This window comes from Struthio camelus, chromosome 3 (assembly GCF_040807025.1).
Source record: "Struthio camelus isolate bStrCam1 chromosome 3, bStrCam1.hap1, whole genome shotgun sequence".
NCBI lineage: Eukaryota > Metazoa > Chordata > Aves > Struthioniformes > Struthionidae > Struthio > Struthio camelus.
Genome location: NC_090944.1, coordinates 58,908,426 through 58,926,057, shown reverse-complemented (window position 1 = coordinate 58,926,057; position 17,632 = coordinate 58,908,426). Strand labels below are relative to the sequence as shown.

General features: G+C 39.1%; 1 protein-coding gene across 4 annotated transcripts in view; it reads left to right on the top strand.

Annotated features, from left to right (window-relative positions):
- The window catches only part of PDSS2 (decaprenyl diphosphate synthase subunit 2), a 124,453-nt gene that overhangs the window by 90,156 nt on the left and 16,665 nt on the right, over positions 1 to 17,632 (top strand). For 3 of the 4 annotated variants that reach the window (XM_068937956.1, XM_068937958.1, XM_068937959.1), the window contains exons 4-6: positions 6,148 to 6,222; positions 14,432 to 14,605; positions 16,280 to 16,411. In XM_068937956.1, coding sequence (XP_068794057.1) covers positions 6,148 to 6,222; positions 14,432 to 14,605; positions 16,280 to 16,411 — 381 coding nt within the window. The remainder of the gene's footprint in view (positions 1 to 6,147; positions 6,223 to 14,431; positions 14,606 to 16,279; positions 16,412 to 17,632) is intronic. The other variant, XM_068937957.1, reaches the window with a different exon arrangement.

Genomic DNA, 17,632 nt, shown 5'->3' with positions numbered 1-17,632 from the left:
CATCCTGTTGGCTCTCAAGGAGACTGAATCTTTGGATTGACTAGAACTGGCGTTGACTATTCGCAGTTTGAGATTCAGCAGCGTGTTGGTTCGAGTCTGGAGTCCGACCGCTGCTACCCGTGGTACATTAGAGTGGGCTGTTGGTTTGCTAGTTGAGCAAACATCTGCAGCTTGCTTTAGTTGATTCCATCTGTCAGATGCTAAATGACATTGCTTCTAATCCACGTTTGTTCAGACATAGTCTATGCAAAATAGCTAATAACACATATACATATCATTTCTGTCAACCCAGGGCTCATCAGGGATTTTTTAGTCAGTTTAATCTACAATTTATTTGTGAACATGGAGTTTAATGGTTGTCTACACCAGCATGGATGGAAATAGTGTTTTTGCGATGCTCTCTTGCATTGTTTAGTGATGGAGAGAGTCTTGTAGCTGCAGAGCCCCATAGTTACGAAACCTTTTTTGTTTGCTCTTTTGCATCTCAGATGAGCAATGAAATAGTTAACCCTTTCCCAAAGGGTCAAGCTGAAGAAATGGTATGCTTCTCCAACCGGAGTCATTCATCAACAGTTAGTTGAGTGCTTCAGTGCAAGGATCTGTTGTATTAGGTCTGCAAAGATATTAATGCACTGTGTATGGAACCATGTGGCGGTAGACAAGAGAAAACTGTTTCTTCTGTTGCTTATCATTAAGAAAAATGGCTGAATTATGCAATGAAGGTCTTTCTGGTAGTGAAAACCCCTTCTGTGGATAATATGGCGTCAGCATAAAAGGGTAAAAATCCCTAAGGTAGACTGACCTTAAGATATTTGAAAATATTAAGAATATTCCAATTGACTTCTAATGATTATTTTCAATGTTTCTTACAGCTGGAAAGAGTTTTTTAATCAAATCATGGATTTGGGTGATGTGTTTGCATTGCACCTTGTATTTTACTGTGTTCATCGTTAACAGAGTGAAGAAAACCATAAATTTATTTTCCAAGAGCATTAAAAACTTGCTAGAAAGCAAATCACTTGTCTTTTTGTGTGTTTCAACATGAGAGGGACAGCTTTAAAAAAAATAGCAAAGATCTGGATAATTTAAAATAGTAAATCCAATAGGACGCAATCAACATAATGTTTTTAAAAAATGGTTTTTTAGTAGGCTGGTGTATTTCTTCACCTGTGTGACTAATTAGGTTTCAGGAGAATACCAGAAAAGAAATTTAATTCCAGTGTTCTTGGCACTCTTTAGTGTTTTTGCTCACTTTCTTTGGATGGTATTGGAAAATCAAAATCCAATTTCATCTGCTTAATGAATTTTGTCTTTAGCTTCCTAGTTGTGCAGTGGTTTTGGGTCATAGATACAGGAGAATATTTGCTCTTAAGAGCTTTTATGAAATTTTCCAGTGTCGAAATGTTTCTAAAAGTTAACAGTTTTGGGCGGAGGAGAAAAGAGTCAAATATAAGTTGAACCCACTTTTATTTGTGTATTTAATGTTTCCTGACCATGTAATTTTCTTTTTCGCTTGTATGTGGAAGTCTTGCTACGTTTTCAAGCCTACGCGTTAGCAGCAAGGGGTAGTCTGCCGCCAGAGATGTCCGAGGAAAGAATGTTGTTTGAAGACCAGCACCCCAAAGAGAGAAAAAAGAGAGAAACTATGAAAGGGGATTATTTGTGATCCTTCCTGAAAGGAATTTGGCAAAGCCGAGGAAGTTTATCAAATACAAATCATGAAGGATGAGGAATTAGATATATCTATGGCCTCGTTCTTCCTATTGCTGTTTCCTGTATCCCCACAAACGCTCCGTCCTTTCCCTACCATTCCGCTTGACAACATCCAATAGAGATACTGTATTGGTAGTCCTAAGTAGGCAGTCTGTGTAATCAATGCCAATTCAGTTGCTGGATTTAAAAAAAAAAAAAAAAAAGGAAAAACAGGAAAAATGTATTTGGAGTTATGTTCCAGTGAACTTAAAAAAATATACATTTTTCAAAGACAAGTATATATAAAAATATTTCAAAGACAAAGTGCTTGAGTTGCTAAACTGATGGTAGTAATGTCTCCCTTTTTTCCAGTACCCTGAGGTTTGTGATTCTTAGGAAGGATGAAAGAGCTCCAGAGTCAATTTTTTACTATTCTTGAAGTAACAGGCATCATATCTTCTAACTTGGAAGAAAATGTCCTGCTCCTACCTATCGTACAGTCCGTGAATTCCATTCAGTCTTTCTAGTTAAAAATTTTCACTTTTAGTAAAATACACAGCTATTTTTTGCAGGCAGAGCTAGATTTCCCAGGACAATCATCTGAAAGCAAGAAGTGGACTGCTGCACTGGTAACAATGAACACTTGTCGTATTCTGTTTCATTTTGTATACGGAATTTTTTTTGAGACCTCTGAATCCTGAAATATCTTAGAGATTGGCCTTGAGTGAAAGGGTTAGTCTGAGTTCAGGAAAGGGAAGGAGGAAATTCAATTCAATGTGTGCTTGTTTCAACATCCTGAGTGATTTTCTGAATCACTGAGAAAGTTACTACCACTTCTATTTTATTTTTTCAATCAATATTTGGAAATTTTAACTTTGAGAAACATGACCCAAACTAATTTAAAGAACCTTGAAGGGTGAAGGGCTAAAGCTGTGCATTTTTGACAAAGAAGTTAGTATACCAAAAAGGGAGAAGCAACTTTTGCCAGACTTCTAATCGTCAACCCTGCAGAGCTCTTCCCAATTTTATGAGGGACAAGTGCTGAAAGAATCTAGCATTGAAACGTGCATGAACTTACAGATTATTTCCACATATGCATAAATCAAAGAGGTCGGAGAGTGAGCCCTATCTTTCTATGGAATCAAGCATCGCACGCTTGTATCCAGAGTTGTACATCGTGTTATACACTAAGTCTGTCTAGATGGTAGGAGATATTCTAGCCTTAATGATCCATTTATTTTTCCCATTATTCGTGCTAAATTTGTGGCCTTTGTGTTGACCTTTTAAAAACAGAAGAGATCACATCTATACGAAATGCATTGAAGTAATAAGTGGAAGGAAAAAAAAAAAAAAAAAGAGGAGGAAGGGAAAAAGCTAGCAGAACATGTGTTTAAAGAGCATGAAATTATGTGCACTTTTCCTTGTCACCTGCAAGGAGTAGGAGCCCCTAAGATGCTGCTAGGTCTGCTGACCTTTCCGGGATCCACAATGCTTTGGAAGATCCTGATACGGAGTGAAGAATGAAATACAGAACGGAAATTTGTTTTCTTTCAATGGGAAGTTACTCCTGCTCATCCCTAGTACCCAAGGGGGGACCAGGGTTCTCAAAAAATGTGTTGAGGAGCGGAAAAGAATGGAGCGAGGTGATATTGCAAAGAGGCGGCCTTTGGTCTCTTTAGAGATGCTGCTGTTCTGCAGCACCAACTGATTCTGGCTGTTCTTAGTTCCCTTTACTGGGAACTTGAACTTGTTTAAAACAAAACTCCTCCTTCAAATGAGAAGAAAAGAGAATCAGTTTGGCGCATATGATTTTTATCTGTCTTTCCTACTTTTCAAACTCGCGTCTCAGAAATGTCAGTGAGCAGAGCAGGGCCATGGTGAGGCAGAAGGCGTTGAAGAGAACAGAGGAGGCTTGGACGCTGTTCCTGCTCCTTTATTGGCATGCTGCGTGGTCTTGGGGAAACCAGTCCCCTGTCTCTATTTTCTTCCTATACAAAACAGGAAGAAATAAATTTTACACTGGATGTGGATTGCGGACAGGTTTACTGATGGAAAGTACTGCATAAGAACTAGTTAGCACATCAGTGACTGCATGAATGCTACTGAATCTGTAATGCTTTTTCTTCGTCTCAGAGTCAGTTTGGGACACAGAGGAAAAATAACTGATTTCTTCATTTTTCATGGCTTTCCCTAGCATCCAGAACCCCAGGCCACTGATGGTATGCTGCAGATGCTTTTCACAGATCCAATTAAGGGTTAACGAAGTAACGGGGCCTCTTGCAAACGTCCCACTGTGCTCCTGAAACTGAAATTTCATTCCTTGTAGTGATCTGTATAGCCTTGCACTTTGCCTTAGGAAAATAATTTAAAAAGGAGAGCTTTAAGAACTTTGGAAAGAAGAGAGGTAATATTAACATTAAATTCTTACTAACATACAGTGCTCAATATATAGCTAAAGGCCTAATGGTATTTAATGTGCGGCTTCTAAGGAGTATGTGTAATTCTCCTAAGATGTATTGTGAACTGTAAGAAGAAGAGGTATGACTTTTCACAAATATTTTCACTGAGATTGTTTCAAGTCAGTTAAAATTGCCTTTGAGAGTAGAGTTGCACTAAGAAGAGAGAGGAGAGAAGAAAAAAAGAAACCCCAAAACAGGGTCCTGCTCGGTCTAGAGTTTCAGGAAAGAGAGGAAAAGGTCTAGTTATCCACAGCCAGATGCATTGTTAAAAGTTCATACTATCACTTTGACATTTAGAGTAGGACTCAGTGTCTTTGTAAATTCCTCTTCGTATTACCAGTGTAGGTCTCTGAGCTCAGACCATTTCACAAACCATAACATTTTTTAGTGAGTGATTGATCTGTATTATGTGTCCTCGCCATCAGAAGAATCTTGGGATGTTGCTTGTATAAACTGTAATACAATCTGATCCTGGGCGTTTAGTTACAGACTTTCATAGACCTATTGGCGATACTCAATCCTCCTGGATTTGGGAATAGGGCTTATCTGACACCGTTTGAAGAAGAAGAAAAAAAAAAAAAAAAAAAAAAGCCCCTCATTTTCTCTGTTCCCCACTTAAATAACTCAACACATCTGGTAACACTGTAGGATCATTGTCCTTTCAGTTCCTCTGCAGCTCATGTTGCTACAATATTTCTTAGGTATCTAGTTTCCTAAAGGGCAACATGATTTTTTTTAGGCTGTTTTTATAGGTCTTGCAAATTAACCCATATGCATTGCAAGAAAAAACATGACTTTTAATCAGCACCATTTCTAAAGTTAGTGCTTGTTCTGTGTATATGAATATGTATATGAACCAGTATTTAAAAAAAAAAAAAAACTTTCTGCCAGCACTTAAAACTAGCATACAAATGTGTTTTTATTATCAAATAAAATATGCTTAAAATGTTAAGATATCTTTCTGTTAGGGGTTTTATCATTTCACTTTGGTCTTCAGCTACAAGAATGATGAAAAGTGAAACTAAATCTTTTAATTCAATAAGAACTAGGCTGAATTTTTAGGAAGCAAAAAGGGGAATCAGATATAGAATCATATGCATAGGAAATTAAACATTCAAGAAATTAAAACTTTCTGAGCAACTGAAGGGGTAGCCTTAAGGAGTGCTTATTTGAAATGGCTGCATTTAATTTCACAATAGATCTGAGTATTTTGTTCCAATTAAGGCGGTTCATGTGCGTGGCTCTAAATTGTGCAGTAGTTCCAGGGAGACCATGGAATGCTTGTTTTACATTCTGGATCAAGTTCAGCTTTTCAGGCTTCACTTGAATAAAATAAAAAGTCTGAACCCTGAAGATAATACAGATTGATAAATCTGATTTAAACATTCCCGTGTTGCAGACTTCCAGTGTATGTGGTACAGCTGAGCCTCAGGCCATGCGCTAAATACATCCACAGTGCATTCCCAGAACACGCGAATACCAAATGATCACATTTGAAAGGTTGCCTTTCTATGGATTTTGACTTTTCCATATTAGCCGCAAAGATTAGAACGTTAACAGCTCCCAGTGAGAGGTATTGTGAAGTATTTACTTGGCAGGAAAAAAACAAAACAAAACAGAAAACCCAGAAGAGCTGCTGTCTCATATTCATGGAGTGGGATTTATTAGCTCTGTGAATATCCTTCTGGGAATACACTCCAAAGTTCACACTTTAATAAAAAAAAAAAAAAAAAAAATCTTGTTTTTCATTTATATTAACTTAAAACTTTGATAGAAAGAAGCAATACTTTAGTGGAGGCTCTAGCAGGGAGACAGATCCGCTAGTGCTAGAGAATATCCCCGTGACTCCTGCAGCCTTTGACAGTTCGCCTTCCACAACGAAAGTCAGCGAACCACCTATGCTCCCTGCAAAACTGGCAGTAGCTTTGTTGGTAGATTTGGTGGTAATTAAACATGTAAGGTTCTTTTCTTTTTTTCTTTGTTTTTTCTTTTACAGGTTGTGGAACTCATATCGAGTGCTATTGGTGACTTAGTGCAAGGTATATACTATGAAAACTCAAAATTGTCTGAGGTAAGAATTTCAGTTATTTAAGTTAATGTGTGATTGCAATATACATAATGACTTCCTCATTTGTTTGAAAGGCAAAGGGAGAGGGAGGAAGAGCGTTAACTGCAGTCCTAGTGAGTCTCAGCGGTAACATCTTGCACACCTGTGAGCTCGGGCAGTCTCTAGAAATGCTCAAAGAGGCACTGTTTTGTTTCTGTGAGTGCTTAATAATATAATGTGTCATTACTAAGGGCGCTAAACGTATTTTTGCTAAGGGCTTTCTGAACGCTTCTAGAGGTTCCTAGTCAAGGGTCCGTTAAAGCAATTTATTATAATGTTGTCAGCATCATTAATTATCTACATGTGAAATGTCTCCTTTCTAAGCTGTAACTGCCCAAAGATACTTACAAAATGTTTCAGCTCAAACTTGGATCAGGTTCCTCCTTCTTCTGGGCATCACACCTTTTCATGGTTGAAAGGGCGGTTTTGTTCAGAAGGGGCAGCAGTGCGGTACTGCGTTCGTCTCCGCATCGATCAGACTAGAATTAAGTATTTTTGTCTCTAATGGGACTTTTGAGGAGGCTTTTGGAGATGCTTCTCCAGTTGAGTTTGCTTGGGCAGGATGTTAAAGCGAAATGAAGATCTGTGTTTCATTGGCTATGCTTGTATCTTAATGTGTGCAAAAAAAAAAAATCCAAAATTTTGATTGAAAGTAGTCAGGGAGTGATCACGTCGATAGCTGAGCTCCTCGCTCTGCGGAAGTGCTAAGCTCCAGCGGGAGAGCGGTAATGGCTTGCCTGGGAAAAGCCGCTGGCAAGTGTGCTCCTCGGTCAGCACAGCTGCATGGAGAAGACGTCGCGGTCGGAGCCGTAGCTCGGCGCCTGCCGGGAAGGTCCTTCTGATGCAAGTGTGGGAGCACTGCCGTGCTGGGGATTTGCAGCGCTTCTGCACCTGCTGGCTTTACTCCGTGAATAAACAGCACTTCAGCCCTCGGGGTTGCACGCTAGTGCCGTGCGCAGGGTTATCTGTTAAAGTAAATGGCGGTTTTTTACATTTTTGCAAAGAACTTTTTACTATTGTATTTTCTGTAGCCAGGCAGGTTTCTGAAAACAAGCACATCTCAGATATGTTATATTCCAAACAGCAGCTGTTTTTTGTGTGTGGAAGTAAAGCTCTGCTAGTTTGTCTTAGCAATGAGACTGCCTCACCGTGACTCTGTAATCCTCTGTTAACCACGGCCCCTGTATAAATGAGAAACGTTGCGGACTCTTTTGGGTGCCTGCCATTGCAGAAGGTCTCGGTCGTCTTTTTCTTCGTTTGGCCGTGTGCTGAGCTGACGGCCCTGGCAAGGAACAATTATATCGTCTTAGAGCAGCTACAAAATTGTTCTGCTGCACTGAATGTGTGGGTAGCAGCGGAAGTGGGAGATACACTAAGCACAGCTGCACAGTGTTTACCCTACCCTGGCCCAATTGCAAATACAAAAGATTTATTTTATTTCATAATAGTCGGTGATCTTTTCTGTCTAACAAGAGCTGAAAGTATAGTAAGACCCTTCCTAAAAGGAACCCAGTTATTTCAACACAGTTAGTATGATGGCATAATAGATACTGAAAACTACGTGACAGTATCTGAAGTTTAGTTTTTATAACGGGTTGTATTTGGCTTCTGATGAGACCTGGAACAAACGAGTCTAGGATCTTTTGATCTTGTCCAATTCTTCTGATCTTGTCCTTTGAGAAATTTAAACATATCCCTGCTGCTTTCCTTACGCTATTCTGCTGAGGCAGTGTCCCATTTTGCATCTGTACATGTCCTGAACATCCCTTTAGTAAGGATTGCCAAATGGACTAAGTCAGTTATTAGTCTATGCTATTTGTGTCCTTTGTGCATCTTCCTTCCACGCCTAATTGCAAGTTGACCAAACCAAAATTTTGAACTAAATTTCTTAGACTTGAAACAAATGCTTTAATCTAGTCTGCAGCTAAGTCCCAATGTCAAACTTTCTTTTTACTTGCAACAGTAGGACACAGAGACGTAAGGGCATTTTCATTGCTGAGACCCTCTTAAATTTAGAAAAGCAGATGTATATCTCTTTTTTTTTTTTTCCCCCCCCAGGAAAATTGTATTTCATTAGTTAAATATGCCTTTAACACAGATCTTATAAAGTACTCAGTGCCATAAAATAGACTATTTTCTTATTTAGCACTGAGTTGCTTTCAGCTTTGCTAATTGTCTACCTAGATGATTTTGTCTTTTACTTTAGACAAAAATAACTCAGCAAAATTCACCTTTCTCCTCTGAGACCCAAAGTTCATGTTTACCCAAAGAATTTTTTTCAGTTTGCTGCTTTTAGATGACCCTGTAGGAAAATTAAAAGTGGTATTTGCCCTGACAAGACTGGCCTTATTTATTCCTGAAGACATATAGTGGATATAATTATCTGACAGCTCTCATTAACAATTTTTTTTCCCCCTCTGTAAAGCTACATACAGTCTTATAGCCATCCCATTTTAGTACTTTCTGTTTGGTAATTCTTTGTCTTGTTTGAGTAGTGAGTCATTATATCCATGTGAAACAGGGAAAATAAAGATAATATTTAACTTTTTATCATTATTTGAAATCATATTCCAAACTGCTAAGTATAGGCTTTGGTAGGAAAGACAGCCTGAAGGTAAGGTTCTTAATAGTGTTCAAAGTAGCAAATAGCTGTTGTTTAAGTCATTTCATCTGTGGCTTAAGCTAATATTCTGGACTGTAAACTGGAGCAGAAGGAGTGATACGATAAGTTTTTGCTGCTTTGTGTGCTCAAACCCCTCTGTCAGAGCCCGTGATTGTGTGAGCAAAGGACATTCTTCCCAGTTCCCTTCTGTCTTTCCTAAACCTAGGTCTAATTTGGAAATAAAAGATTATGCCTTTTGGGAATGTGAAGACGGAAGTTGTCTAATACGGCCTTCAGTCATGATCGTGGTATCCAGTTTTCACTGAAAAACGGTGTTGAGTCTCCAGTTTCTGCTTTTTGGAGACTGAAGGCTTCTAAAATGTTTACTAACTAGCAGAACACTTTTGTACTTATAGAAACATACTGTCTTAGTACCCATGGGCATTTAACACGTATTAATGAAGAATGCTTTAAAATTCCCGTCCATTAACAGAATGTGGAAGAGATATGTAGGGAAGTCCATGGTCAAGGAGCAGAATCGGGAGCAGAACTTAGGTGTGTTGGCTCTTGAGTTTTACCTGGCAGAGCATTCTGGTAATCTTAACAAATTATGGGTTTTCATGCAAAGTTGCACTGATTTTTTTTGGTTTTCCCCCCCCCCCCACCTCCAGCATATCCAGCTGATGCTAAACGTGCATTACTCAAGTTTCATTTTTAGTATCAGAATGGGACTGTTAAGTAAGACTGAATACAATTTTAAGCATCTTCGACTCATGGTCAGAAGAGCTGTTGGCTATTTTTGAAGTTTTTGATAGGATTATTTGGAAATTTGGCTGAGTTAGTACGTAGAGCGAGCAACCATGCAAAAGAAACATATTAGTGGCAAGCGCTCGTTGCACCAAATGGTGAACTGAAAGATAGTTTAGGCCAATATAATTTCTAGAATGAAAACAAGTCTGTTTCCCGGCAAAGCACAGACTACATGCAGTGAGTTGCACCAGTTCTTCTTTGATGTTTGGTCACCAGTCCTGCTTTGAGGAATAAAAATGTTAAGAAATAGTATGTGCATCCATCAACTCAACTGCTATGTGATAAATAACAGATCTGCTTTCAAATTTTACCTTAGGAGGTAAATTAGATGCATTTTGAGTAAACTAAACCACCTTACAGCAGGGCAGCAGAGTAGTGCTCGCACTATTCTTAACAAATGTTTTTTGTTGCAAGACAAAAGGGATTAATGAAATGTTGAATTTGAGTAAAAAACATCTGTGAAAGGAATGAGTAAATGTGTCAGAGGAAGAAAAAACATAGCTAGAAAGAGGGCCAATGTTATTTGCTTACTGCTTTTGTTCTTAAAGTACTAAACTTTTTGCCAGACGTACTTTAAAGTAACAGATGTTGAGAGATACTTAAAATGAATATAATTTGTCAAGCATTTTTTAAAATCACATGCTGTTATTTACAATGTCATGATAAACTTATTAGGTACTCAAGGGCAGGCTTTATTGACCGTTTGCAGTCACCCTTGTTCCTGCAAAAGCACCGAAGGCATGTGTTAATAGACCAATAAAGCATGCCCTGTCATGTTCAGCAAGCAGAGAAGCATCTGTTTAAGGCTTCCATCCAGCAAGTGCAAGATGCTTTGCAAGGTAACTGTCTTGCTACTGTTAAGAGAGATCCGTAATTTTACTGTTTGTTCTGCATGTAGAATAGAAGTTGTTGAGCTATCTAATTGAAAACTTTAAAAAGCTAGAACTGTTTCAGAATATTTTAGTGCGTTTCTGTGGATTATTTGTCTGTTGAGAATCAAACTAAAGTTTGGTACATAAGTAGTGCAGAGAGTTTGATCATTTTTTACAAGAGCAGATGGCTAAGAAAGAGCTGCCATGATATTGAATTAGAATAAAGTCTCCCTTCCAAACTATATCTGAAGTTTTACATTGAAAAGCCCTCTGACCTCTTCTCTTTCCTAGTTTTGCAGATGATTTTGTGCACTTCAAAAAAACCAAAAAACTTTATAACACCTGTTTTACTGAATACCTTTGTAGTCGAACTGTGCATATAAGCGTCTTCTCTAGTGCGGCAAATTAAATTACGTGCCACTCTTGTAATGGGCATCCTTGTTAATGTGACTAATAAGAGCTACCCTTCTTGATGGTTATGAATGTATATTTTGCCCCGTGATTTCATCTTCTAAAAGTTCTTTCCGTTTCCTATTGCCTGGGATGACTGTTGCAGACCAAATTTAAACTGCAGAAATAGCTTAACAGAAAAATCTCAACTAGCCAATTTTTTTCTCACAAAACAGTTACTGAACTTGACGTTAGTAAAATGAGAGCACCTGTTCTTAGTTTTCCATTTGCAATTACTGCCTTGAAAAACTCATTTTTAGAACACTGATTCTTGTTGAATTGGAAAGCAGCAACACAATTTACTGCTTGAAGTTTTCTAGTCATTAAAGTAAATGAATTGTCAGAACGTTAACACATGGAAAGCTAACATGTTATTAGACTCTCGAGGACGGTTTTAGTTGAACATAACTTGCATAGGAAATGGTGATTGGCTGAGCTGGATGCTGATGTCTTCCAGTGCTGGCCTCCCTGTGCTTCCATGCCAGCGTTCCCCAAACTGCATCCGGGATGGGCTTCTCTCGGGGTGAAGAGAGAGAGGTTCAATTCTGTTCATCCAGCTTCTCCTACGCAAACAACATCAGAGTTGTGATCTGGACCTGTTTCTTGGGAACAGGACTTCTTAATTAAACCACTCCATAGGCATTAGTTAATCAAACGTCTAAGCACTGTCAGCATAGTTTGAAACGGATTTGGGGATCTAACTTTCAAAGGCTTTTCTGTGAAAGGCCACTATGAGTCTTCTGGGCCAACTGATATCTACTTTCGTGTTTATCCTTTGAAATACCCACTGCTGACCAAAAAACATTTGCAAAAAAAAAAGTGAAGCTTCTCATAAAAATAACATGCATGGGCATGACTTCAGATGTGCAATCTAGAGCTAGTTTCATTTTTCCCTTGACGTTTTAAAATAGTTTTTAGATCTTTGCTGTAAAAAGCATAGCGTAGCTGATGGGCAGTTATATAATGTGGGAGTTGCACTTGGGGGGAAAAAATGGCATTTGGGTTGTTGGAAAATTTCCCTGAAGAAGGGTTGTCTCTGTCTTTTTAACTAGCGGAAGCTTTTGAGGTATGTGGTCAGAAGACTTTCTGTGGTTAGAATCAGCTATATTTTTGGCTTGCAAGCTCATATGCTAATGCAGACCTGTATGGGGATAATTCCTTCTTAGAACTTCCTTCTTACTGTAACACACAGTTTTGCAGTACCTGTGTTTATAAGAATTCAATACTGTACCTTTGAGTATGTCTCTCAAATGTCTTTCTCTTTTTGAAGTCTGGTTTAGATGCTTCAAGATCTTATATGATCTTCATGTGATATTGATGCTTGTTACTCTCTTTCTATAGAAAACTAGTGAATCTTTCTTCAAACAGCTCGTAAAAAAAAAAAAAAAAAAAAAAAGTCCTGTGGATGTTAAGTCTTTTTTCATAAAATGATGTACTTTTTCAAATTATTAAAAAAAAGATTCTTTTAATGTGAAGGGGGATCTCTAAAAGTCCAGCAAACCATACAGTTTAAGCAAACCTGGGTTTTTTGTAATTGACCTGAGTGCATCGTCAATTACTGGGTTTAAATAGTGGACGATAACTTGTCATGCCATTGCTTTTAATCATGTGATTAAATTTAAACTTGCTTAAGAAGAATAATTATATAAATTACTGCCAATTTTCAGTGTATCATCCAGCAAATTTTAGTAAATACCATCTTTTCTCTGAGCAGATTGGTTGTTAAGGAAAAGATTATGTTTCGTCTTCCAAGAGCTCCTGATTTTAATTTTAAAATAAATTGATCTATATCTGAGTGAAAAACGACTTGATGCGTAGGAAACTACTCGAATTAAATGCTCATTTTGACATTTTGCCAGTCATGGGAATTTGCACGTGCTCTGGGCTGAGTTAAGATATTAAAACAAAAATACTCCAGTAAAATGAAACATAAGGAAGTTCAGGCTTGACTTTGTAAGTTATCACATGCATAATAGCAAACATGTGGTTTTTCTGTTCTTCCTTTCCTTATATAAGTTAATAGTATGTCTGAAAGCAAAGGAATTTTGATACAACATTGTATTACTTGGCACTGCAGAATTCTCCTACTTTTTCCATTAGTCTCGCATTATCTTCTCCCTTGTAACGCAGCACTTCGGGGTGATATCCATAAGGGAGGAAGACTAGAGCTGAACGGATGGATTCTATTTCATTTGTTACCAATTTCATGATAGATAATACCTTGCCAGAAAACTACAGGGTCATACAGAATTAGTTCTTACTCATTTCTAAGCAATTTAATTGACATAACTTTGAGGGGAAAAGGCTAATTGTGTATGTTTTTTTTTTTTTTTAATATTACTCCTTTAAAGAACACCATTTTGGCTTAATACATGCTATAGATTTGAATGAGCTGAGAAATTACAAACTATTTTTATCATTTACGTGCCTGAAATTTCTCTGCAGCTTCTCATTACTGATTTTTTTTTTCTAAACAAAAGAAATTTTGTAGCCTTTTCCATTTTTGTTTCTTCTCTTTAGAGAGTACCTAAAGGCATGACAGTTGTGTGTGTGTGAGAAAAGATTACAAGTCATGTCTAGCCTTGAAGACTGACACCATGTGAGCTGAAGGAGCTGCAGTTGAATTTGGGGTTGGGGAAAGGGGTTAGCTTCCTGTTAATTAAAACACATTTCAGCTTTGTTCAAAGTGATTCAAACTAATGTTTTGTATACCAAAGGATTTTGAGAAGTATTGAGCATCTTTGACCCTACAGTCAAGGTGAAAAAGTTCACTAGAAGCATCACTGAGATCTCTTGTCAGCCCTCTGGGAAACTTAATACTTGATCTTTCTAAAGCATAGTTTTATTTTAAACACTTTCAGTCTTTCCTGGTCCTTAACAATGAAGTGAAAGAGGTACCAGTCTTCCATTACTGCCCTCCGTTTTCCCAGTACAGTTCCATAAGCATTTTTAAATCCTTTTGTGATTTTAATTTTTTTCTTTACTGCAAAGCAGAAGTTGTAGTAACCCGGCAATGTCATCCCCTATTTGTTTAGGATTAGGGTTTTTTTGTTTTTTTTTTTTTTACTGATAAGGATCTTAAGTGCTGATGTACTCTGCTTTATTTTTTTCCCTCTCTAAAAACCTCAGTAGGAATACAACTGGCATGTTAATAATGATACAGGCATTAAGAAAAGGGTCTGTGTGAAATCTGTTAAGAGCTCCATATATTTTTGTGGATTTTTTTGAGCAGAAAACTAAAATGTTATTTGTGCTGCTAGCACTCTTAGGGGAATGTTTTTCTGCACCCACCCTTGAAGCATGCCCTTCATCTGGCCTTGGCACCCAGAGTTTTGTTACCTGCCGTGTATTGCATTTTCCTGGGCAGCACTGTTAACTTCCGCTATCTGATACAGCTGCAGTTTTGCTGTTTTCATTTTAGCCTTTGTTTCATTTTCAGGAGAACTGTCTTACAGATGATATTGGAATAGCAACTTGGAAAGAACAGGTTTTCCTCTCCCACAGTGCCCTGCTGGCAAAGAGCTGCCAGGCTGCAATGGAATTAGCAAAGCATAACGCAGAGATTCAGGACATGGCATTTCAGTACGGAAAGCACATGTCTATGAGTCACAAGGTATGCCTTTTCTTTTTTTCTAGGATCTTAAAAACGGAAAGACTTGTAAGAACTTCTCTGATGTGTTGGCTCCTAAGCTCTGTCCTGTGCTACTGCTGTGCCATAGCGTTTTTCCAGCAGGTCACTTGAGTTAAGAGATTTGTCCACTGCCTGATATGACAATGTTAGCAGAAACTGCTGGTACGAGGAGCGTTCATGAACTGGCAAAATCACGCTTTGAGCAGCATAGTTTACTTCATTCAGGGCTCTGTTAAAGGCCTGCTGGTGCATCTTCCTGTAGCAGCTTAAAACTTTACCTTCTCTGCTCTATTTTCTTCCTGAAGCCGCTATCCCAGTAGCAGGAGTTGCAGGAAGAAGCAGGTGTTGGATGTCTCGCGCAGAGGTTGGTACCGAGAGGCCCAGCTGTCTGCTGCAGCAGCAGATGAGGTTGAGGCATGAGCTGCAGTGGCTGAAGTCCTGGCATATGTTCCCTGCTGACAGATCTGCTGTGGAGACAGCTTCCAGAGCAGGGAGCTGAGGGATAAGGAGGGAGGAAATCAGATAAGGGCAGTAGCATCCTAGCCTACTGCAGCAGTAGGATTTCCCCCAGAGGCCCCTGGGCTCCCTCACACTGAAGCAAGGCAGCTGCTGCAAAAGGGCTGTGCAGGTTTGAGATCCCTGCTTGCCCTCTCTGGGAGGCCACTGACCCTGCACAGAGGTGCATCTATATTAGCGTTTCAAGTCGGATCAGGAGTGCCCCACTTACTGCACTTAGTTCTCATTATAGAGTGTCTCAGAGCTAGATTTCTTTCCCAGAGACTGAACTTTGAAGATATTCTCCAGCCATTAGAAGTCATTCAGTCCGCAGAGAGAGCTAGTCCAAAGGAAAACACATAACCATGTGGATATAGGGTCCCCAGTAGTCTGGTTTGTCCTACAGATCCACTCCTGTTGGATTGCAGTGCTTGTTAGTTTAGACGTATCCTGAGACCTCCCCATCCACGTCAGCTGGGTTGGTTTAGATAGTTTCTTGTTCCTCTAGGACAAGGAGGTGGTTTTATAAAGCACAGATTTACTGGCATAGGAGTACTACTGTATGCTATACTAGGTACAGCTATGCCAATAAACAGTTTCTAGTGCAGCCTATAGCCTTAACACTTTGTGTATACTTTAATATTTATCCATTCATGGTTGACTAATGTTACTGTGTATAAAAGATTACATGATTTTCATAGAAAGCTACTAGGTATAAAACATTTGCTTTGTCAGAAGGAGAATCTTGTGTCATCAACTTCCTCAGGTACTGTAAAGTAGAATGCATTACCATTCACAGCTTTAAAATGGGTCATCTCCCAGTCAAAGAGTGGATCGTTCTTTCCTTTATAATTCTGTTCACTTCCTTCCACTCAGCAATTGCTTACCTGGCTGTCCCATCTCTTACCCGTCTCTGCCAGCTGTCCTTTACCTGTTCTTTGCAGATTGGCTATGTGCTTCTCTTCACCACAACTTTGGGCCACTGCAGTGCTTCCCCTTTCTTCCCTCCCTCCCTCAAAATTGTAGTGCAACCAATATACAACTGTCATTGCAGAAAGTGGCAGTTAGGTAGAGTGTCAGGGTGTGGACCTTGAATCGGTGGATGGATGGATACGTATGGGCTTTTTCTAGTATATGAAGAAAGATATTCTTTTCTTTCAGCTACATTCAGACCTTCAGCCATTTGTTAAAGAAAATCCTAGTGACAGTGTGGTCTTCAGTTTAAATTCTGCTCCTGCAGTCCTGCATCAGGAATTCCTTGGAAGAGAGGCGTGGATTAAACAGATTAGAGAGGTAAATTAAAACATTTTTTACAATTTCCTAGTTTTGCCATTTGAATCTCGCTTCCTGTCTATACTTTCAGTCTACAAAGAACTCGGAAGCTCACAACTGGGACAGGACAGTCTAGAGAGACTACCTGTGCTCTGCAGCGTTTACACATTTCTCTTTCATGCTTTCAAGAGAGGGGAAATGCCAGGCACAGACAAATGAGCTCTGTCAAACTTCAGTGTGGCAATGGAAGAGGTAACAAGCGGATTCATTGGCACAGAACATATGCCTGTTCCTCAGTACTCATGCAAAGTCCCATATATTAGCTTAAAACTGCTTTCACTGACAGCTTAAACCAAAGGTCTTTGCACCGCAGCGGTTGAACGAGAGACGCGTTTTCTTTTGCCAACTTTGATCGGGGAGCGGTAATTTTGGGCAAGGGGAAAAGAACTGGGGATCATGACTTCCTGGCCGCTACAGAAAGTTTTGTGAGATCTAGCTGGCCAGTGTCCTTGTTCTCAGTTCTTTGAATTCAGCTGTCTTTCCCTCTCTCTCCTAAATGAGAAAAGGGGTAAAAATTTGTGTAATGTAAAATATAAATAAAATATAAAAATTGTGTAATATAAATCTCTGTTTTACATAGCACAGTGGGGTTCAGAGTCAGGAGTAGTGCCCTGGGTGTTGCTGGAATTCAGATAGATAACTGTACAAGAGAGCAGGGGGAGAAAAGAGAAAAATCACCCCAAAATGCTACTCTGTCTTGTGGAGTTTCTGCTTCAGTTGGAGGTGTTTTGCCCGCCTAAAAGCTGTGATGAGTGCCCTTTGGAAATTCCTGCAATTTTTATACAGACTCTCCAGCAGAAAGACTGCAGCCTTCAATAGAAAGTTACTTCTGTGCAAGCATATTCATTCCAGAGCTGCTCCTTTCCTTTCTAGTTTGAATGCAGAGCTGGAGGGCAAAGGGTAGGGAAGGAGGGTTTCTGATGCCTTCTGCATTTCTGACTGCCACGTTGCAGGCTGCATTCACATACTGCAGAATGGAGGCGTAGTTCCTTCTGGAGCGAAGGTTGTGGGAAATGCATGCAACATCCTTAACCTCACAGTGATGCAGAGGAGGGGGGAAAAAAAAATCTATCAAACCAAACTGAACTTCTGTCATTTTGAAATTAGGGACTGGTAATTTAATATATGACTAGGAATTTTGGAATTCTGCAGTCTCAGTACAAGGCTGATATGCGAGTTGAA